Consider the following 23,864-nt stretch of genomic DNA (forward strand, 5'->3'; position numbering starts at 1 on the left):
CTCTCTTTTTGTGCGCAGGATTTGAGTTTGGTAAGACTATTTGAATACAGAAAACATATGTACATTTACAAAGCCATAGATCAACATACTATTTATAAACAAACAATTTGTTTGTTTTTGGGTGTTATTTTTATATAGTTCAGGAATTAGTTTTCCTCCTCTTCAACTGAAGAGGAGAGGCGAGAAGGATTGGAGGACCAATATACGGCGTGGTAAGTGTCCATAGTTGTTTATTTAAACACATAAATTGAACACTCCATACAAAAACAATAAACGTAACGTGAATAACCTAAACCGAAAACAGTGCCGTGTGGTGTAAAACACAGACACGGAAACAATCACCGACAAAACAACAGTGAAGCCCAGGCTACCTAAGTATTATTCTCAATCAGAGACAACTAACGACACCTGCCTCTGATTGAGAACCATACTAGGCCGAACACAGAAAAACAACCTAGACACACAAAACATAGAATGCCCACCCAACTCACGTCCTGACCAACTAAAACAAACAATTAACACAATAACTAGGGTCAGAATGTGACAGTACCCCCCCTCCCAAGGTGCGGACTCCGGCCGCAAAACCTGAACCTATAGGGGAGGGTCTGGGTGGGCATCTGTCCGTGGTGGCGGCTCTGGCGCTGGACGTGGACCCCACTCCACCATAGTCTTAGTCCGCCTCTGTGGTCTCCTAGGAACGGCGACCCTTGCCGCCGACCCTGACCTGGGAACCCTAAACAACAGGCCCACCAGACTGAGGGGTAACTCAGGACTGAGAGGTAATTCAGGACTGAGAGGTAGCTCAGGTCTGTGGGGTAGTTTAGGCTGACTGATGGCTCTGGCGGCTCTGGACAGACAGGAGACTCTGGCGGCTCTGGACAGACGGGAGACTCTGGCGGCTCTGGACAGACGGGAGACTCTGGCGGCTCTGGACAGACGGGAGACTGGCGGCTCTGGACAGACGGGAGACTCTGGCGGCTCTGGACAGACGGGAGACTCTGGCGGCTCTGGACAGGCGGGAGACTCTGGCGGCTCTGGACAGGCGGGAGACTCTGGCGGCTCTGGACAGGCGGGAGACTCTGGCGGCTCTGGACAGGCGGGAGACTCTGGCGGCTCTGGACAGATGGGAGACTCTGGCGGCTCTGGACAGACGGGAGACTCTGGCGGCTCTGGACAGACGGGAGGCTCTGGCGCCTCTAGACTGAGGGGCTCTGGCGCCTCTGGACTGAGGGGCGGAAACTCTGGCAGCGCCGGACAAGCGGGAGACTCCAGCAGCGCCGGAGAGAAGGAAGGCTCTGGCAGCGCTGGACAGAGGAGCTCTGGCGCCTCTGGACTGAGGGGCGCTGGCGCCTCTGGACTGAGGGGCACTGGCGCCTCTGGACTGAGGGGCTCTGGCACCTCTGGACTGAGGGGCTCTGGCGCCTCTGGACTGAGGGGCGGAAACTCTGGTAGCGCCGGACAGGCGGGAGCACCTGTATTGATGGGACGGAGAGTCAGCCTGGTGCGGGGTGCCGGCACTGGTGGTACCGGGCTGGGGACACGCACCTCAGGGCGAATGCCTTGCATACTACGCCAAATCAACAGCTCTCTCTCTTCACTCTCCTCCAATTCTATGAACAACTCCTCGAGTGTCTCCTCATCTCCCATCCGTTCACTCTCCTCCAATCTGTCCAATAACTCCGCGACCCTTTCAGACTCAGCCCTCAGCTTCGCCGACAGCTCCAAGTGCCTCCCCCCAATACATTTTTGGAGCTGCCTCTCGGGCTTCCTTGCCAGTCGCGTTCCCTCGTATCGATGGCTCCTCTCTCCGGCTGCCTCTGCTCTCCTCAATGCCTCCACCTGTTGCTGCTTTTGCTGCTGCTGCTGCTGCTTCTGCTGCTGCTTTTGATGCTGCTGCCGCTTCCTCTGCTGCTTCCGTTGCTTCTCCTGCTGCTGCTTTTGCTGCTGCTGCCGCTTCCTCTGCTGCTTCCGTTGCTTCTCCTGCTGCTGCTTTTGCTGCTGCTGCCGCTTCCTCTGCTGCTTCTGTTGCTTCTCCTGCTGCTGCTTTTGCTGCTGCTGCTGTTGCTCCTGCCGCTGCTGCTTCTCCTGCTGCACCTTGGGACGGCGACACTCCCCTGGAGTATATGCACAAACTCCCCCTCCTCCCACGTCCAGGAGTCTTGTGTCTTCGGCCGTTGTTGCTGCTCATTACCACGCCGCTTGGTCATTGTTTGGTGGGTGATTCTGTAATGGTTTTCCTCCTCTTCGTCTGAACAGGAGAGGCGAGAAGGATTGGAGGACCAATATACGGCGTGGTAAGTGTCCATAGTTGTTTATTTAAACACATAAACTGAACACTCCATACAAAAACAATAAACGTAACGTGAATAACCAAAACCGAAAACAGTACCGTGTGGTGTAAAACACAGACACGGAAACAATCACCCACAAAACAACAGTGAAACCCAGGCTACCTAAGTATTATTCTCAATCAGAGACAACTAACGACACCTGCCTCTGATTGAGAACCATACTAGGCCGAACACAGAAAAACAACCTAGACACACAAAACATAGAATGCCCACCCAACTCACGTCCTGACCAACTAAAACAAACAATTAACACAATAACTAGGGTCAGAACGTGACACATGAATACATAATAATAGTCTAACAAGCCTGCAACATTTGCAGTAGATGTCACGCCCTGACCATAGAGAGCCCTTGGGGTTCTCTATGGTGTAATAGGTCAGAGCGTGACTAGTGGGGGGTTTCTAGTCATTTTAGTCCTATGTTGGTGTGTGAGTATGGTTCCCAATTGGAGGCAGCGGAATATCTTTGCCTCTAGTTGGGGATCATACTTAGGTTGTCATTTTTCCCACCTGATATTGTTTTTTTCTTTTTTTTTGTATCTATGTGCGCTACGTACTGCATGTTCGTGAAGTCTTTGTGGTGAAGATTCACTGTAATAAATATGTGGAACACTACTCACACTGGGCCTTGGTCCGATTATTTATATAATGATCGTGACAGTAGGCCTATGCCTCAACATGCTTCAGTTCGGCTGGGCTTGGTGAACCGAACAAGTGTGCTTGCATACTCCCTTAAAACCTTTGCTTAGTAAAACTAGAAAGAAGTGCAAAAGTAGGCCTACTGTTTGTCCATTTTGAGAAGCCGTAGCCAGTATACACATCCTGAAAGGAGTCAGAATTAAGCTAAAATAACTCAAGAAACTGTATTCATTTTGATGTGCAAAATGTGCATGAAAATGAGTCAACAAAGACTTAATTGAAGAATCTCTAAGGTTGACCAATGACAGTCTTTGGCTCCCTTCTGCTAGCCTCAGAAGAAATGTGTGTCCGATCAGCCGGAAAAAACTTTACTAAAGTCCAAACCAACAAACGTTACATGTCGTTACAATATATGCACAAACTCTTACAGTTTTGTCTGGGAAGCGTTTAAACGCCTTAATGCTGTGTCCATGTCCTTTTGGAATCTAGGAAACTCCAACTTGCTAACTGGTTGTAGTATACGTGCTGTGTTATGTTCAAGCAGTTAGCAAGTCGAATGTCAGTTTCCTAGTTCCGACTAGCATGTAAATGAGGCATAAGTTGTGTTGTGACCCTGCTCCCTCCCCCTGCTGCTCCAGCCCCCTCCATCTTGCCCTTGCATGGCTGGAATGTCTAATGATGAATGATTGCATTTTGATGGAATCAGTAAGTTGTGGCTGGCAAGCCTTATAAAAGAGCCTGGGTGCTGGGTGATAACTCACACAGTCCAGTCCTGGGAAATCACAGAGTGTATCTTTAAATGAAGACAATGCTGCAGCAAACAGTATTTAGTCAACAATGCCCTAGAGAGAATGAACAGCTTTTATGAATGTCCAATATGCACTTATTCACCTCACCTAAGGCTGTCTACACATATTTGTCCAGATTCCATTTAGTCCTACGCTGTCTTTATGATTCAATGATCATATGTGTTATTTCAGCCTCAAACGGCCACATAATATAGGCCTGTGGCAATATCAGCCTTTTCATTTGATTTCTTCAAAGGGTTAGGTTGCTCTTTCCACTTACAGCCGGACCAACAAAAAAAAATTGAATATGCAAGCACATCTCTATCTTCAATAATATTTTTCTTTGCAAGCATCCAGTACCAGTCTCTTCCTGTCCTATGGATTACCAAGGGTGGAGGTACTGTGGAGGATGCCCATATGGTGTAACTCTGTGAGCTTAAGCACTGGACTACATGCATCCTCAGAACCCCCTCCATCCCCTCCTGGCATCATCGGATATACAGTATGAGTCTGCGCAGTCAGATGTAGGATGATTTCTCTGTCAGCTACTGTCAGCTATGTACAGCTGCTGTCCCTGTCCCATTAGAGGCATGCTCGTCGGTGATGTGTAATTGTGTTGCCATTTGTCAGCAAGTTGGTGCTGATGTCGGTGAATGGCTTATCCCAATTGCTCATGCACCTCAGTTGCAAATCTCTTGTTTGTGTTCTCAGCATCAGCAGTTGTTTCGCATTAGGCGATGCAGCTGTACAGCAGTCCAGTAAATATCCTTATCAGAGCCCAGCTAGAGGAGGAGAGAGAGGGAGGGAGTGTGTGTGATAGAGAGAGAGAGAGAATGAGAGGGAACGAGAGAATGAGAGAGGGAGAGTAGAGGAAGATCAAGTGAGAATAAGAGTGAGAGAAAAGGAGTGTTCATTTGACTTCCTAGTCGGTTTTCTTGGGGGAATCTATCAACGACTGCAGAAGAAAATAAAGGGGTAAAATAGAATAGATTTCTGCAGTCATCTTCTCTGGTTAAGGACCTATTGCATTTTGTTTGCATAGACACTCACCTACCGCACGGAGGTAAGGCTATATTTCCATCTGATTTCTCTTCAAGTCAGTCTCTTAATGCATCAAGTGTTCAGAAGGTAAACAACACCTATTGTAGAGCCACAGTAAATAGGATGACAGTTTGTTCATTTATATGCTGGAAATTGCATGCTCTTTCTTCCATGCTTATTACCAGGGCATTCTCCATTTACTGTTCTACACTATGTACTGTAGATACATTGAACCACTGATAATGTGAGTGTGCTTAGTGTTAGAATACCTGTTTACATTTCTTATTATTGAGGTAGAAAGAATTCTTATATTATGCTATCAGTCAGTCAGTGTTTTTGCAGTTAGTGCATTATGTCAAGCCAATGATCTTGTAATAAACTGTTTTGAGTCTCAGCTGTGGTACAGGCATTTAGAATTTGCCCCAATGCAGGTGTGATTATCATCAGCCCATGTGTAGAGATCTGTCTATGACTGACAGTCATTAATAACCTGGCTGAAATATGTATTAAACAGTCACAATCACAAACGAGCTTTGAGAGATTACAAGAACCACTGTGCAAATAGGATCCTTTTTGTTGATAGCATAATGATTACCACAATTATCACACAATGATTACCACACAGTAATTACCACACAATGATTACCACACAGTGTTTACCACACAATGATTACCACACAGTAATTACCACACAGTGATTACCACATAATGATTACCACACGATGATTACCACACCGTGATTACCACACAATGATTACCACACAGTGATTACCACACAGTGATTACCACACAGTGATTCAGTGTAGAGCTCACCATATGGTGTAGACAGAGGATACAGTTAATTTGAGATCACACAGTCCCTCTACCATGACCTGATGTGGAGCAGAAGGCACGCTAAACTTGCCTCTCTGTTGCTTCATTTCCTCAACCTCAGTCAACTGACTGTCACATATGTATGACCCTCCACCTTATAGGACACATCCCATGACTTGTATCTTATATGCACCTGATACCCACTATTCTAGTAGAAAAATGTCAAAGGCTGTGTTTACACAGGCAGACCAATTCTGATATTTTTTCCACTAACTGATCTTTTCCCCAATCCCGTCAGATCTTTTCACAGCAGATCTTTTTCAGAGCTGATCTGATTGGTCAAAAGACCAATTAGTGAAAAAAATATCAGAATTGGTCTGCCTGTATGAATGCAGCCTTTGAGGCATGGAGCTGCTTACTGTGCATACACTATTCATTTTTGGTGTAGTGATAATGTATGCATCAGGGTTCTAGATCACTGGAGAATGAGAATGAGTAATATGCCCTTCACAGTTCCCACTGTGAACACATCACATATTTGCATAACAAACAAATCTATGAGTCAAACTGTCAAATGTGTTACTATCAAAGACCAGAGGCAAGAATAATGTTATTATTATTATTATATTCAATTGCTTTACCCAAGAGTGGAATTGATCTATGTAGTTCAATAGTCTGTTTTCTTGCAGATCTAATTAGCTGATTATGGGCAATTAGATAGGGGAAAGACAGTGGAATGAAATATCTCTCTATTTAGCATACTGATATATAATTAAGAGCTTAGGGAGGACTATTTAAATGATGTGGGGGACTTGCGTTTGAACTGTGTTCAGACATATTCAGTCAGAAAGTGGAGCAAGCACAACTGGAAATTAGGAGGCTTTGATGGTTTTCTCTATGAGAATCTCCTCTTGCCCTAAATTCTGTGTGTGTGAAAAGAGGGAGAGGAGCAGACAGGCAGGCAGCAGCTGGGTAACACAGGAGACCCAGGGAGGGAATGTGTGTGGTGCCACAGCCAGCTCCCTCATCCCTGGTGTGAACAAGCTAGCTCACACATTTCACAGCTCTGTGGCTTTAATGAGCTGCCGCCATCATGAGGTGGACCAGAACACAATGGCTCTGCAGGCCACATACAGTGCATAGTAGAGGGGGCTGGTAGGAGAACAGGCACATTGTAAATAAGGGAATGGAATAAAAGGAACGGTATCAAACATATGGAAATCACATTTGACTCAGTTCTATTTATTCCATTCCAGCCATAACATTGAGTCTGTCCTCTTATAGCTCCTCCCACCAGCTCCCTCTGGTACACATAGGGCTGTTGCGGTGACCATATTACCGCCACACCGGCAGTCATGAGTCATAGTGTTCTATGTGACCATTTAGTCATGGTAATCTCTTATGCACTCTGGACATGTGTAAGTAGTACCCAACTCACTAATGATAGTCAGGGTGCTAATGGTCTGGTACTAAGGGCTCTATTGTCCCTCTAACCACTCTGACATCAATGCAAATACAATCTAAAATCACATTAAACACATCATCAAAATAGTAGGTGCTTTTAAAACATACCTCACCGTGATTGATCAAATTTAAAAAAGGTTGAAACTGAGTGGAAAACATGGAACTTGTGGATGTTGTTTCAAAGCCTAACACAACTAAATGGACAGTGCTTTCTAACCTGATGATTAATTCAAAACAACTATATGCATATTAGAGCTTATGCAAATACATTGTCCAAACAGTTGAAGCCGGAGGTTTACATGCACTTTGGTTGGAGTCATTAAAACTTGTTTTACAACCACTCCACAAATTTCTTACGAACAAACTACAGTCTATTTAGTGCATGACAAGTCATTTTTCCAACAATTGTTTACAGACAGATTATTACACTTATAATTCACTGTATCACAATTCCAGTGGGTCAGAAGTTTATAGACACTAAGTTGACTGTGCCTTTACACAGCTTAGAAAATTCCAGAAAATGATGTCATGGCTTTAGACGCTTCTGATAGGCTAATTGACGTAATTTGAGTCAATTGGAGGTGGATATATTTCAAGACCTACCTTCAAACTCAGTGCCTCTTTGCTTGACATCATGGGAAAATCAAAAGAACTCAGCCAAGACCCCAGGAAAAATTTGTAGACCTTCACAAGTCTGGTTCATCCTTGGGAGCAATTTCCAAATGCCTGAAGGTACCACGTTCATCTGTACAAACAATAGTACTCAAGTATAAACACCATGGGACCACACAGCCGTCATACCGCTCAGGAAGGAGACGCGGTCTGTCTCCTAGAGATGAACGTACTTTGGTGCGAAAAGTGCAAATTAATCACAGAACAACAGTAAAGGACCTTGTGAAGATGGAGGAAACAGGTACAAAAGTATCTATATCCACAGTATAATGAGTCCTATATTGACATAACCTGAAAGGCCGCTCAGCAAGGAAGATGCCACTGCTCCAAAACTGCCATAAAAAAGCCGGGCTATGGTTTGCAACTGCACATGGGACAAAGATCGTACTTTTTGGAGAAATGTCCTCTGGTCTGATGAAACAAAAATAGAACTGTTTGGCCATAAAGACCATTGTTATGTTTGGAGAGAAAAGGGGGAGGCTTGCAAGCCGAAGAACATCATCCCAACTGTGAAGCACGGGTGTGGCAGCATCATGTTGTGGGGGTGCTTTGCTGCAGGAGTGACTGGTGCACTTCACAAAATAGATGGCATCATGAGGCATGAAAATGATGTGGATATATTGAAGCAACATCTCAAGACATCAGTCAGGAAGTTAAAGCTTGGTCGCAAATGGGTCTTCCAAATGGACAATGACCCCAAGCATACTTCCAAAGTTGTGGCAAAATGGCTTAAGAACAAAGTCAAGCTATTGGACTGGCCATCACAAGCCCTGACCTCAATCCTTTAGAGCATTTGTGGGCAGAACTGAAAAAGTGTTTGCGAGCAAGGAGGCCAACAAACCTGACTCATTTACACAAGCTCTATCAGGAGGAATGGGCCAGAATTCACCCAACTTATTGTGGAAAGCTTGTGGAAGGCTATCTGAAATATTTGACCCAAGTTAAACAATTTAAAGGCAATGCTACCAAATATTAATTGAGTGTATGTAAACTTCTGACCCACTGGGAATGTGATGAAAGAAATAAAAGCTGAAATAAATCATACTCTCTACTATTATTCTGACATTTCATATTCTTAAAATGAAGTGGTGATCATAACTGACCTAAGGCAGGGAATTGTTACTTGGATTAAATGTCAGGAATTGTGAAAAACTGAGTTTAAATGTATTTGGCTAATGTGTATGTAAACTCCAACTCTATATAAATGAGCCCGACCCTAAAAAACAGATAGAAAAAAAACAAAAAAATACTGATTAAGATATCTTTGGTACATAATTGGTCTAGCCTAAATTAAACTAATTCAGAGAGAGCCTATATTGCAGTTGTATTTGATTTTGAAAAATAGGGCATAGTAACAAGGCATTTTTTATACTAGGCTGACACATTACCTTTAGCTACAGAATATCTCACCACTGTGCGTTTCCATCTTCTCCTCGCTCCTTCATTCCGTTTTCCAGCACGCAGTGTGAGGGGCTGTCAACAGTTCAATGAAATATGTGTCATGTTACTATTGATGTTCCCGGAGAGATTTCACTTGGATTCCTAAATTAAGCACGGGGTACCTGCAGGAACAGGGTTGGAGATGTCCATGGCATACAGAGTTTAGGAGAAATATCACCTATCACACAACAAAATAACTGGAGTAGCTTACCTGACATGAGTGAAATGAACCGGTGGGAAGATGGCCTCTATTCGCTAATCGAGTGCATAAGGATGATATGTATTTTTTCTCTTGCCCCTGTTCCTGCCCATTTCATAATGGGCCATTCTGAATCTCAACCAATTTTACAAACAGTACCAGTCAAAAGTTTGGACACACCAACTCATTCCAGGTTTTTTCTTAATTTTTACTATTTTCTACATTGTAGAATAATAGTGAAGACATCAAAACGATGAAATAACACATATGGAATCATGTAGTAACCAAAAAAGTGTTAAACAAATCTAAATGTATTTTAAATTTGAGATTCTTCAAAGTAGCCACCCTTTGCCTTGATGATAGCTTTGCACACTCTTGGCATTCTCTCAACCAGCTTCATGAGGTCGTCACCTGGAATGCATTTCAATTAAAAGTTCATTTGTGGAATTCCATTCCTTCTTAATGCATTTGAGCCAATCAGTTTTGTTGTGAGAAGGTAGGGGTGGTATACAGCCTTATTTGGTAGAAGACCAAGTTCATATTATGGCAAGAACAGCTCAAATAAGCAAAGAGAAAGGACAGTTCATCATTACTTTAAGACATGAAGTTCAGTCAATATGGAACATTTTAAGAATTTTGAAAATGTCTTCAAGTGCAGTCGCAAAGACCATAAATCGCTATGATGAAATTGGCTCTCATGAGGACTGCCACAAGAAAGGAAGACCAAGAGTTACCTCTGCTGCAGAGGATTAGTTCATTAGAGTTAACTGCACCTCAGATTGCAGCCCAAATAAATTATTCACAGAATTCAAGTAACAGACACATCTCAACATCAACTGTTCAGAGGAGACTGCGTGAATCAGGCCTTCATGGTCGGATTGCTGCAAAGAAACCACTACTAAAGGACACCAATAATAAGAAGGGACTTGCTTGGGCCAAGAAACATGAGAAATGGACATTAGACCTGTGGAAATCTGTCCTTTGGTCTGATGAGTCCAAATTTGAGATTTTTGGTTCTAACCGCAGTGTCTTTGTGAGACGCAGAGTAGGTGAACGGATGATCTCCGCATGTGTGGTTCCCACTGTGAAGCATGGCTGATGAGGTGTGATGAGTGGCTGGTGACACTGTCAGTGATTTATTTAGAATTCAAGGCACACTTAACCAGCATGGCTACCACAGCATTCTGCAGTGATACGCCATCCATTCTGATTTGTGCTTAGGGGGACTATCATTTGTTTTTCAACAGGACAATGACCCAACAGACCTCCAGTCTGTGTAAGGGCTATTTGACCTAGAAGAAGAGTGATGGAGTGCTGCATCAGATGACCTGGCCTCCATAATCACCCGACCTCAACCCAATTGAAATGGTTTGGGATGAGTTGGACCGCAGAGTGAAGGAAAAGCAGCCAACACGTGCTCAGCATATGTGGGAACTCCTTCAAGACTGTTGGAAAAGCATTCCAGGTGAAGCTGGTTGAGAGAATGCCAAGAGTGTGCAAAGCTGCCATCAAGGCAAAATGTGGCTACTTTGAAGAATCTCAAATATAAAATGCACTTTTTTGGTTACTACATGTTTCCATATGTGTTATTTCATAGTTTTGATGTCTTCGATATTATTCGACAATGTAGAAAATTGTAAAATTAAAGAAAAACCCTTGAATGAGTAAGTGTGTCCAAACTTTTGACTTGTACTGTATTAGTAAAGACAAGATTAAATTGACAATAGTCTGATGGGTGAAAATATCATCACTTGATCAGAGAATAGTATGTGCACCCTGAGGCAAGGAACAGATGACAAGCTTTTTTTGCGACTTTCTCAAATCATCAATAGCCTAGTAGCTTCATGCAGGCCATTTATTTTTTGATTTCTAAAGCGTTCTATTGTATCATTCACAACTAAACTCTAAATCTAGTTTTTTGGTCCTGTTTCAAATGATCAGGTTTATTCTCACCATAGCGGCTTCATATGAGCACTCGCTCCAGAATGGGAAAAATATCCTTTCTATTTTATTCAGCTAAGTTCAACTAGATTCTTCTTCCTATAAAATCATATAATATACAATATAATAATGGTACAGGACTTATAATGACATATTGTATGCTAAATGAACAAGCCTACGGCCTATGGCATGGCAGGATAACATTCAGTAGTCCAACTCATATTCTGTTCTTCTGAAATAGATTTATTGTGATGGTGTATATTCAATTGATTTAATAGACTATTTTCTAATGTAGATTTTTCAAAGGCGCACGACAGAGGCTTGTATGCGGCTTGTATGCGTGGAGGCCTGGAGACGCTATAGGTGTTTATGTTAATTAACAGTAAATTACCGTGAAACCAGCAGGCTTTTGCATGACAATAACCGGCTGACAATATTTAATGACCGCCTCAGCCCTAGGTAAATTGATGCACTACAGGACCAAGCAGTATGTACACCCATGTGTGACACAGTGAACCTCACCACAGTCTCACCACCATCCACTCACTGTAACATCCACTCTCACTAATAAACAAATATCACACAATATAACAGAGATGCTGTCTGTACTACTACTGTTTATTGCTAGCCGCATACTGCTGAGCATCAAACTGTTACAGCACATGTTACATGTGTCTGTTCTTATAATCAGGGAAATGGGCCATATGTCGTGTTGTACCAAGCTATTGGCATTATGAGACGGGAGAAAAATAGGACAAAGAAGGTAAAGAAGGATGACAGAGATACAAAAAGATACATTATATTCTAAGTGTAAGGCATGGATATAAAGATGAACCGAACAACTTCTCATTTCGATGATTAATATTTAATCCAACTGCTAGGTCTGCATAAAACTTAATTACATTACAAGGCTAGTTCAAAGACAACTCAGGGCGGCAGGGTAGCCTCGTGGTTAGAGCGTTGGACTAGTAACCGGAAGGTTGCGAGTTCAAACCACCGAGCTGACAAGGTATAAATCTGTCATTCTGCCCCTGAACAGGCAGTTAACCCACTGCTCCTAGGCTGTCATTGAAAATAAGAACTTGTTCTTAACTGACTTGCCTGGTTAAAAAAAATCATTTACATTTTTTTTTTTACTCGGGAACATACATGAAACCCAATAACCTTTCCCCAGGTCAAGGATCCTGGTGAGGAGACATTAACATTTATATAATTATATAATGATAATTCCTCTCAGGAATTACTGAGGGTGAAAACATGCAACTGAAAAGAATGGAGTTCACAAGTTGATGCCTTCCCTGCCTGTCTTTCATACTCACAGCAGCCAGGACCGGAGAGGGAGATAATTGTTTTTACCCTGGAAGGCACACCAATGGCATCATCAATTCAGGAGAGGGAATGTGACAGCTAATCAAAAACAATAGGCTAACCGACAGATTACACACACTCCAGTCTTCAAGGCTATGTTCACCAGCCTGAATCCCCTGGCTGTTATGGGCAAATAAATAAGACCATACATAGATAACCTTATCCTGTCAATTCACGGTTTTTCTATTTCTTCCAACACGTCACATGCCATATCCCCTGAGTTGCACTCGTTCTGCTTGCTCAGCTTTCATAGAGCTCTGAGCACCATAGGAAATACATTCAATCAGAGATGACATCCAACTTAGAAAATAAAAGTTTTATTCAATTTTACTCAGAAGTTCTGTTAAAGGCCCAATGCATTCAAAAACGTGATTTTCTTGTTTTATGCCGTGCATTCGGAAAGTATTCACACCCCTTGCCTTTATCCACATTTTGTTACATTACAGCCTTATTCTAAAATGGATTTATAAAAAAAAAGAAATGTCATCATGAACCTACACACAATACCCCATAATCACAAAGCGAAAACAGGTTTATAGAAATGTTTGCAAATTTATGAAAATAAATAACAAAAATACCTTATTTACGTAAGTATTCAGAGCCTTTGGTATAAGACTCGAAATTAAGCTCAGGTGCATCCTGTTTCCATTGATCATCCTTGAGATGTTTCTACAACTTGGAGCCCACCTGTGGTAAATTCAATTGATTGGACAGGATTTGGAAAGGCACACACCTGTCTATATAAGGTCCCACAGTTGACAGGGCATGTCCGAGCAAAAACCAAGCCATGAGGTCTAAGAAATTGTCCGTAGAGCTCCGAGAGAGGATTGTGTCGGGGCAGAGATAGGGGGAAGGGTAACAACACATTTCTGCAGCACTGAAGGTCCCCAAGAATACAGTGGCATCCATCATTCTTAAGTGGAAGAAGTTTGGAACACCAAGACTCTTCCCCAGAGCTGGCCACCCGGCCAAACTGAGCAATCGGGGGAGAAGGGCCTTGGTCAGGGAGGAGAACAAGAACCCGATGGTCACTTCCAGAAGGACAACCATCTCTGCAGCCCTCCACCAATCAGGCCTTTATAGTAGAGTGGCCAGATGGAAGCCATTCCTCAGTAAAAGGCACATGACAGCTCACTTGGAGATTGACAAAAGGCACCTAAAGAACTCTCAGACCATGATAAACAAGATTCTCTGGTCTGATGAAACCAAGATGGAACTCTTTGGCCTGAATGCCAACCGTCACGTCAGGAAGAAACCTGGCACCATCCCTACGCTGGAGCATGGTGGTGGTGGCATCATGCTGTAGGGATGTTTTTCAGCGGCAGGGACTGGGAGACTAGTCAGGATGAGTGGAGCAAAGTACGGAGAGATCCTTGATGAAAATCTGTTCCAGAGTGCTCAGGACCTCAGTGTGGTGAAGGTTCACCTTCCAACAGGACAACGACCCTAAGCACACAGCCAAGTTAATACAGGAGTGGCTTCGGGACAAGTCTCTGAATGTCCTTCAGTGGCCCAGCCAGAGCCCGGACTTGAACCTGATCGAACATCTCTGGAGAGACTTGAAAATAGCTGTGCAGCAACGCTCCCATCCAACCTGACAGAGCTCGAGAGGATCTGTAGGGAAGAATGGGAGAAACTCCCTAAATACAGGTGTCAAGCTTGTAGCGTCATACCCAAGAACAGTCAAGGCTATAATTGCTGCCAAAGGTGCTTCAACAAAGTATTGAGTAAAGGGTCTGAATACTTATGTAAATGTGATATTTCCGTTTTTATTTTGAATAAATTAGCAAAACAATTAAATAAAAGTAACTGTTTTTGCTTTGTCATTATGGGGTATTGTATGTAGATTGATTAGAGGAAAAATCTATTTGATCCATTTTAGAATAAAGCTGTAACCTAATAAAATGTGAAAGTCAAGGGGTCTGAATAATTTCTGAATGCACAGTATATATTTCCACACTATGAGGTTGGAATAAAATTGTGAAATTGTGAAAATTATGATAATGTCCTATTAGTGTAAGAGCTGTTGGAAAAGACCACCTGAAATGTCAGCCTGTTTTGACGGGATGGAGTTTTGGGCTGCCTGGTGACATCACCAGGAGGTAAATGAGTTAAATAGATCAATAAGAAAGAGAGTTTCAAACCTCTCTGCCAATAACAGCTAGTTTTCAGTTTTCCCCTCCCCACACCACTCCCAGACAGTCCTTGCAAAATCCTTGCTTGAGAAATTGCTCTTTACTAAGATGTTTTTTTTTTTTTTTACCATTTTGATTGAAAACAATCACAGGAGGGTACTTAATTGTTACCCAGAAATTATTTGATATTGGACCTTTAAGCATTGGACCTTTAAGCTCTGACTGTAGGACCATTTCCTTAGACTTGCAGATGAGGTAAATGAGGTAATGTAAAACTAGAGGGTTGAACATGGTGGCCGATGCTGCCTGGTTGCCAGGCGACTGCTGTTGGTGGATTATGAAATAAGGAGAACCTGCAGAGACCAGTCAATTGGCTGTGGGCGTAATATAGGGTTGTATATTGTGATGAAGGAAAAGCCAGTGGAGGGCGAAAGAGGGTGGGAGGAGAGAGAGAGAAGGGCAGCAAATACGGCAGAGGAGAGGAGATGTGGCCACAGACAGGTCCCCTAACTAAAGGTTAATTGAATTTGGTCTGAGGCATGTTCTGTAGCTGGCAGTGTCATTGTTGTCTAATCTTTCCATCTTGGTGTTTTAGCACAGTATTTGTCCCAGCCCTCTATGCATGATGAGGAAGTTGAGAAAGTGAAACTAATCTAACAGTCAATGCATCCAATCGTGATTCATTGATTAGTATTAAAAGTCACAATGGATATAGAATGATCAAAAATAGCTTGAAAGGAAGGAATTGAGATTGGACATGGGAAAATATTGCAACGTAGCTATTTCACTGGAGGTTTTTTTATTCTATAAAATGTTCTCAGTCCTGTACCTATAATTCTTTATCACAATGTTACAATCTGATCCCATCTGATCTCCTTTTTCTTCTTGTTCAGCAGCTAACAACCATGGAGACAGCCCTTTCCACCCCCCATAATATCCAGATCTGTGAGGTGACCTGCGACTCCTTCCGCATCGGCTGGGACATGACCCCTGAGGATACTGCCAAGGCCACACACTTCTTCATTGACCTCAGCCGCAAGGAGGGCGGGGATCCCAACCGCTTCAAGCACAGGGTCTGTCTGACTGACTGTCACTGCTTTTCTCCCTCATAAAACCTTCCCCGGCCCCCCATCCTTCCCCCTTAACTTAATGACCATTACCATCATGACTCTGACTCCCACTGTCTAGAGCCATGTTTTTTACGTCATTCCATCCTGTTCTCCAATAAAAGACATTTCACTACAACATGGGATGTGATATATTTTGATATAACCAGATGGCCTTGCATGAGACAGTGTCTGTGCAGTGTCTATTGTGTGCTGCAAAACAGCTTCGGGCAAGCAGCTCATTGTCACATTTCTTTCCTCTTCAATGGCTAAAAACTGACGAAGCCTAAAAACTGCAGCTCTGTTCTCTTCGCTATGAACTGTGATTTTATTCCAGACCGATCGCTGAACTGAGCTACTCTACACTACCCATAATTTCCTTTTATTTTCTTAACAACATGTTGGGGGTAAAAAATATATAGGCTTAGCTAATTGCAATCATTATATAAAATACAAGAATGTTTGAAATAGAAAATGATTTACAATGGGATCCTTCCTAACAGACAGAAATTATGCATTTGCAGCAGATTCAATTGCCTTACTGTTGGAAGGACCTATGGCTATTATTTGAGGTAATCTCTTATCTTGTGACAGAGGGAGAATTTGAATGATTGAAATAAAAGATGTCATGCTCAGTCAACCCTAAATGGGTGCTTCTGAGCTTTACTTATCTCTACACCTACTCTATCCACACGTTAGATACTTGATTACCTACTTTGGTAAGGTTCTCTATTTATTGTAATTTCTATCTCATAAGTCCTTTCCGTATTTCACACATTTGAGTCAGCAATGCAAGGTATTAATTTTTCTTCATTTCTGATCAGTTAGTGTCCTGGATTTGTTCTGTGCTGAATATACTCAGCCTTTACAAAAACTCCTGATTTCCGTTGTCCAGAGCTGTGCCGAGTACTTGATTGGAAGCGTGTTTCTATCACTCAGGAATCAAAGTGACACAAACAAATTTGCACCAGGGTGGTTGCCATGGATATGTGGCCCCTCTGAGCTTGTTGCAATTAGTTCTGAGCTTGTTGCGTCTTAGAGCCCCTGGCCAAAACAAAGCCACTAATTTGGTTAGATATACAGCAGCTTAGCTAGACCAGTTTGTACCACAATATGTGGCAGAAATGTCAAATTCACGAGTATGATTACATAATAAGCATTTAGAAACTACCGAAAATGGCATTTGTATCAATGAATTGCTGTACTCTTGTAATTCAACTAATGAGTCACTTGAATTAACATGTATCCCTGTTTCACCCATTAGGATGTGCCCACCAAATTGGTGGCCAAGGCGGTGCCCTTACCCATGGCAGTGAGAGGCCATTGGTTCCTGAGCCCGCGGACAGAGTACTGTGTTGCTGTGCAGACAGCAGTAAGACAGGCAGATGGAGAGTACCTGGTGTCTGACTGGAGCCAGGTGGTCGAGTTCTGCACAGGGGGTATGTCTGCCAGATCCCTACATTTGTTTAAGTTACGTTTCTTTGTTTTTAAAGTGGCTTTGAGATTGTACTTGGTATGAAAAGCACTATATAAAATAAATCTATTATTGTTTTTATAGTAGCACAAAGGCCCGGCTCTAGCCTTTAAGCAAGATTTAGTTGGGGGGCACCTCACCTCGCGGCAAAACATTTTAGTGGCACCCCTCTTGACGGTGAAGAGAAAAAACTCAGTTTTATAAGTACATTTCCTGCAATTCTACACATTTTGCCAAGGGGCGTAGAGAAAATGTTGCAGATTTACAGAAAGTTTTCTGCAATTCCACACATTTTGCCATGGGACGGAGAGAGAACTTTTGCCATTTTAAAGTAATGACTTTTGCCATGTTTATCCAGCAGCACACCACCATACGTCCCACTGCTGGTTTGCTTCTGAAGCTAAGCAGGGTTGGTCCTGGTTGGGAGACCAGATACTGCTGGAATTGATGTTCGAGGGCCAGTAGGAGGCACTCTAGCTCAATGATTGGGGACATTGCTCTGTGTAGGGTGCCGTCTTTTCAATAAGACGTTAAGCGGGTGTTCTGACTCTCTGTGGTCAATAAAGATCCAATGGCACTTATTGTAGACTAGGGGTGTTAACCCCGGTGTCCTGGCTAAATTCCCAACGTGTCAATCATACCATCATGGTCAACTAATCATCCACAGCATCCAATTGTCTCATTAATCTCCCCTCCTCTGCCCTGTAACTATTCCCCAAGTTGTTTCTGTAAATGAGAATGCGTTCTCAGTCAACTTACCTGGTAAAATAAGGGTTAAACAAATACAAATATGATCCGAGTGAGAATGACTAACAAAATCAATGGGGGCCCCATGGAGGTCAGGGCCCCTGGACACATGCCCTGCGTGACTAGTCAATATTTGGCCATGATTACTACAAGTTTATTACTACAAGTCAAAACATTGTTAGCTGACATGGCTAATTAAGTGACTGTCAGTGACTGACATAACAAGAGAAAAACTGCTGATCCACAACCAAATTTAGAAAATGCACATGGTGTATTCTACTATTCTTACTCTCAATAATAAGTTGAGACCCAGACTGGGGTCCATATACACTACCATTCAAAAGTTTGGAGTCACTTAGAAATGTCCTTGTTTTTGAAAGAAAAGCTCATTTTTTGTCCATTAAAATAACATCAAAATGATCAGAAATACAATGTAGACATTGTAAATGTTGTAAATGGCTATTGTAGCTAGAAACATCTGATATTTAATGGAATATCTACATAGGCATACAGAGGCCCATTATCAGCAACCATCACTCCTGTGTTCCAATGGCACGTTGTGTTAGCTAATCCAAGTTTAAAAGGCTAATTGGAAAACCCTTTTGCAATTATATTAGCACAGCTGAAACTGCTGTTCTAATTAAAGAAGCAATAAAACTGACCTTCTTTAGACTAGTTGAGTATTCAGAGCATCAGCATTTGTTGGTTCGATTACTGGCTCAAAATGGCCAGAAACAAATAACTTTCTTCTGAAACTGGTCAGTCTATTCTTATTCTGTGAAATGAAGGCTATTCCATGTGAGAAATTACCAAGAATCTGAAGATCTGGTACGACTCTGTGTACTACTCCCTTCACAGAACAGCGCACACTGGCTCTAACCAGAATAGAAAGAGGAGTGGAAGGCCCCGGTGCACAACTGAGCAAGAGGACAAGTACATTATATTGTCTAGTTTGAGAAACAGATGCCTCACAAGTCCTCAACTGGCAGCTTCGTTAAATAGTAACCGCAAAACACCAGTCTCAACGTCAACAGTGAAGAGGCGACTCTGGGATGCTGGCCTTCTAGGCAGAGTTGCAAAGAGAAAAAAATATCTCAGACTGGCCAATAATAAGAAAAGATTAAGATGGGCAAAATGGCCAGTATCCTGGAGTCGCCTCTTCACTGTTGACGTTGAGACTGGTGTTTTGTGGGTACTATTTAATGAAGCTGCCAGTTGAGGACTTGTGAGGCGTCTGTGTATATATATACCAGTTGAAGCTGGTTGAGAGAATGCCAAGAGTGTACAAAGCTTTCATCAAGGCAAAGGGTGGCTACTTTGAAGAATCTCAAATATAAAATATATTTTGTTTGTTTAACACTTTTTTGGTTACTACATGATTCCATATGTGTTATTTCATAGTTTTGATGTCTTCACTATTATTCTACAATTTAGAAAAACCCTTGAATGAGTAGGTGTGTCCAAACTTTTGACTGGTACTGTGTATATACACAATTGAAGCCGGAAGTTTACATACACCTTAGCCAAATACATATAAACTTAGTTTTTCACAATTCCTGACATTTAATCCCAGTAAAAATTCCCTGTTTTAGGTCAGCTAGGATCATCACTTTATTTTAAGAATGTGAAATGTCAGAATAATAGTTGAGAGAATTATTTATTTCAGCTTTAATTTATTTCATTCTTACATCCACTCAATTAGTATTTGGTAGCATTGCCTTTCAATTGTTAAACTTGGGTCAAACGTTTTGGGTAGCCTTCCACAAGCTTCCCACAATAAGTTGGGTGAATTTTGTCCCATTCCTCCTGACAAAGCTGGTGTAACTGAGTCAGGTTTGTTGGCCTCCTTGCTCACACACGCTTTTTCAGTTCTGCCCCCCAAATTTGCTATGGGATGGAGGTCAGTGCTTTGTGATGGCCACTCCAATATGTTGACTTTGTATTCCTTAAGCCATTTTGCCACAACTTTGGAAGTATGCTTGGGGTCATTGTCCATTTGGAAGACCCATTTGCGACCAAGCTTTAACTTCCTGACTGATGTCTTGAGATGTTGCTTCAATATATCCACATTATTTTCATTCCTCATGATAACATCTATTTTGTGAAGTGCACCAGTCCCTCCTGCAGCAAAGCACCCCCACAACATGATGCTGCCAAACCCGTAGTTCACGGTTGGGATGGTGTTCTTCGGCTTGCAAGCCTCCCCCTTTTCTTTCCAAACATAATGATGGTCATTATGGCAAATAGTTCTATTTTTGTTTCATCAGACCAGAGGACATTTCTCTAAAAAGTACGATCTTTGTCCCCATGTGCAGTTGCAAACCATAGTCTGGCTTTTTTATGGCGGTTTTGGAGCAGTGGCTTCTTCCTTGCTGAGCGGCCTTTCAGGTTATGTCGATATAAGACTCGTTTTACTGTGGATATAGATACCTTTGTATCTGTTTCCTCCAGCATCTTCACAAGGTCCTTTGCTGTTGTTCTGGGATTGATTTGCACTTTTCGCACCAAAGTATGTTCATCTCTAGGAGACAGAGACGTCCTTCCTGAACGGTATGACGGCTGTGTGGTCCCATGGTGTTTATACTTGCATACTATTGTTTGTACAGACGAACGTGGTACATTCAAGTGTGGAAATTGCTCCCAAAATTATGTATTGAAGCAACATCTCAAAACATCAGTCAGGAAGCTAAAGCTTGGTCGCAAATGGGTCTTCCAAATGGACAATGACCCCAAGCATACTTCCAAAGTTGTGGGAAAATGACTTAAGGACAACAAAGTCAACGTATTGGAGTGGCCATCACAAAGCCCTAACCTCAATCCTATAGAAAATTTGTGGGCAGAACTGAAAAAGCGTGTGTGAGCAAGGAGGCCTACAAAACTGACTCAGTTACACCAGCTCTGTCATGCCAAAATTCACCCAACTTATTGTGGGAAGCTTGTGGAAGGCTACCTGAAACGTTTGACCCAAGTTAAACAATTTAAAGGCAATGCTACCAAATACTAATTGAGTGTATGTAAACTTCTGACCCACTGGGAATGTGATGAAAGAAACCAAATCTGAAATAAATGTCTCTCTCTACTGTTATTCTGACATTTCACATTCTTAAAATGAAGTGGTGATCCAAACTGACCTAAGACAGGGCATTATTACTAGGATTAAATGTCAGGAATTGTAAAAACGGAGTTTATATGTATTTGGCTAACGTGTATGTAAACTTCCGACTTCAACTGTATATACAGTATTTACATACATACAGTATAACCAGCTTTAGAGATTCAATTGAATTTGCCCAAAAAAAGGATTTGAAGCAGGAACTTCATAACTGACAGTTGTTGTTTGACACAGATTATGCCATGGACCACCTCAAACAGCTCCTTGGCAAAGCGAAGGGTTCTGCTGGAAGATTGCTAAGGTTCTCTGTATTTTATCGCAACCAGCACCCTGATTATTTTCAATATGTCAGGTCAGTTCCACACAATTCTCTGTAAATACACACAGGTATATATGGATGTGCTGTGAAGTTCAATAACAAAACTTACAAATGTTTCTCCTTTTCTGTTAGAACTGAGTGTGGGGGGCTGATGCGCCCAGCCATGAAAGACAATAGTGGAAGCCATGGCTCTCCTATCAACAGCAAACTGCAGGGAGTCTTCCTCAGCTGCAACACTGAGTTTGACACAGGTCTTCCTCCAAACGACTCCCCTTACGGCCCCCTGCGTTTCCAGATCCCGGCCGGGAACCTGCTGAATCGCAACACTAATCTTTACTTTGCTGACTTCTACTGTATGTACACAGCCTATCACTATGTGGTGTTGGTACTGGCCCCTGCTGGCTCAGAGGGGGATAACTTCTGCCATACCAGTCTCCCCCTGCTGGACTTGACTGCCAACCCCTTCCTGACATACATCCCCCCCCAGAGGCAGGGAGAAGACCCCCTGTTCTGCCACGCCAGTGATGTCATCCTGGAGGTGCTGTACACAGAGCCGATACATCTGGAGCAGGGCAGTGTGGTGAAGATCAGTGGCCATCACCAGATGAGCCAGACGACGGCCAACGCCAAGAAGGACCCCAGCTGCAAGGTGTGCAACATCAGTGTGGGCCGCTGAGAGAACGGGTTGGACTGACAGGCTTTAGAGAACACTGAGGATTTGTGTAGGCATAGCTGCAGATGTAGAGAAATGTGCAGAGCGATTTCATCTATCTCATAGTGTAAGGTAAAGTAACACAACTGGGACAGCCCATCTCTTGGGGTATGTGCATGCTGGCTGCCCCATCCCGCTCCGTCGCTACTAGTATTCAAAATCTCAAAAATCATCAATCATCATGTGGACCCAAAGAAAGGCACGATAGATTCTGGGCTTACAGTTTGATACAGAGGACCATATGTTTGAGATCCTCCATTGCTAGAGGAAACTGTGATGTACACATTGTGTAACACTGTATTTGTCAAATAACATTTCGTATGATATATATTCGTATGATATTTCCATCTTTTCCTTACAGTACCTGTTGGTCTTAGATGATTCCAATATTTCTTGTACGTTAAAACACACTGTCAACTGAATTACTATTTGAAAATGTTCAAACATTGTTATTGAGTCAATGCTTATGATAAGTGAATAATAAAGATTTGAATTGACTGTAGGATGTCATTTGGTCAAAAAGAAAATGCCCCCAAACCAATGCCCACAACAGCTGTGTTATGATTCCTGTGATCAGACATTACTAAACCATTTTCAGAGTGAAACAACAGCTGTGAATCATGTACAGTGGTGCAAAAAGTACTCAATACTCATAGTTGAGTAAAAGTAAAGATACTTCAATAGAAAATGACTCAAGTGAAAGTCCCCCAGTAAAATACTACTTGAGTAAAAGTCTTAAAGTATTTTGTTGAAACATATAGTGGGGCAAAAAAGTATTTAGTCAGCCACCAATTGTGCAAGTTCTCCAACTTAAAAAGATGAGAGAGGCCTGTAATTTTCATCATAGGTACACTTCAACTATGACAGACAAAATGAGAGAAAAAATCCAGAAAGTCACATTGTAGGATTTTTAATTTATTTATTTGCAAATTATGGTGGAAAATAAGTATTTGGTCACCTACAAACAAGCAAGATTTCTGGCTCTCACAGACCTGTAACTTCTTCTTTAAGAGGCTCCTCTGTCCTCCACTCGTTACCTGTGTTAATGGCACCTGTTTGAACTTGTTATCAGTATGAAAGACACCTGTCCACAACCTCAAACAGTCACACTCCAAACTCCACTATGGCCAAGACCAAAGAGCTGTCAAAGGACACCAGAAACAAAATTGTAGACCTGCACCAGGCTGGGAAGACTGAATCTGCAATAGGTAAGCAGCTTGGTTTGAAGAAATCAACTGTGGGAGCAATTATTAGGAAATGGAAGACATACAAGACCACTGATAATCTCCCTCGATCTAGGGCTCCATGCAAGATCTCACCCCGTGAGGTCAAAATGATCACAAAAACGGGGAGCAAAAAACCCAGAACCACACGGGGGGACCTAGTGAATGACCTGCAGAGAGCTGGGACCAAAGTAACAAAGCCTACCATCAGTAACACACTACGCCGCCAGGGATTCAAATCCTGCAGTGCCAGACGTGTCCCCCTGCTTAAGCCAGCACATATCCAGGCCCGTCTGAAGTTTGCTAGAGAGCATTTGGATG

At 42.6% G+C, this 23,864-nt stretch overlaps 1 protein-coding gene across 2 annotated transcripts; it reads left to right on the forward strand.

The window, feature by feature from the left end:
• Positions 1-4,622: 4,622 nt before the first annotated feature.
• LOC115140581 (phytanoyl-CoA hydroxylase-interacting protein-like) lies at positions 4,623-22,799 on the forward strand. 2 transcript variants are annotated; one of them, XM_029678921.2, is made up of 5 exons: positions 4,623-4,840; positions 15,744-15,923; positions 17,221-17,395; positions 21,524-21,641; positions 21,741-22,799. In XM_029678921.2, the coding sequence occupies exons 2-5, from the start codon at positions 15,756-15,758 to the stop codon at positions 22,282-22,284; spliced, it is 1,005 nt and encodes a 334-aa protein (XP_029534781.1). In that variant the 5' UTR covers positions 4,623-4,840; positions 15,744-15,755; the 3' UTR covers positions 22,285-22,799. The 2 variants fall into 2 exon arrangements, with proteins under 2 accessions (XP_029534781.1, XP_029534782.1); XM_029678922.2 differs by having other exon boundaries at positions 15,747-15,923.
• The last annotated feature ends 1,065 nt before the right edge of the window (positions 22,800-23,864 follow it).

Source organism: Oncorhynchus nerka, linkage group LG13, assembly GCF_034236695.1.
Source record: "Oncorhynchus nerka isolate Pitt River linkage group LG13, Oner_Uvic_2.0, whole genome shotgun sequence".
Taxonomy (NCBI): domain Eukaryota; kingdom Metazoa; phylum Chordata; class Actinopteri; order Salmoniformes; family Salmonidae; genus Oncorhynchus; species Oncorhynchus nerka.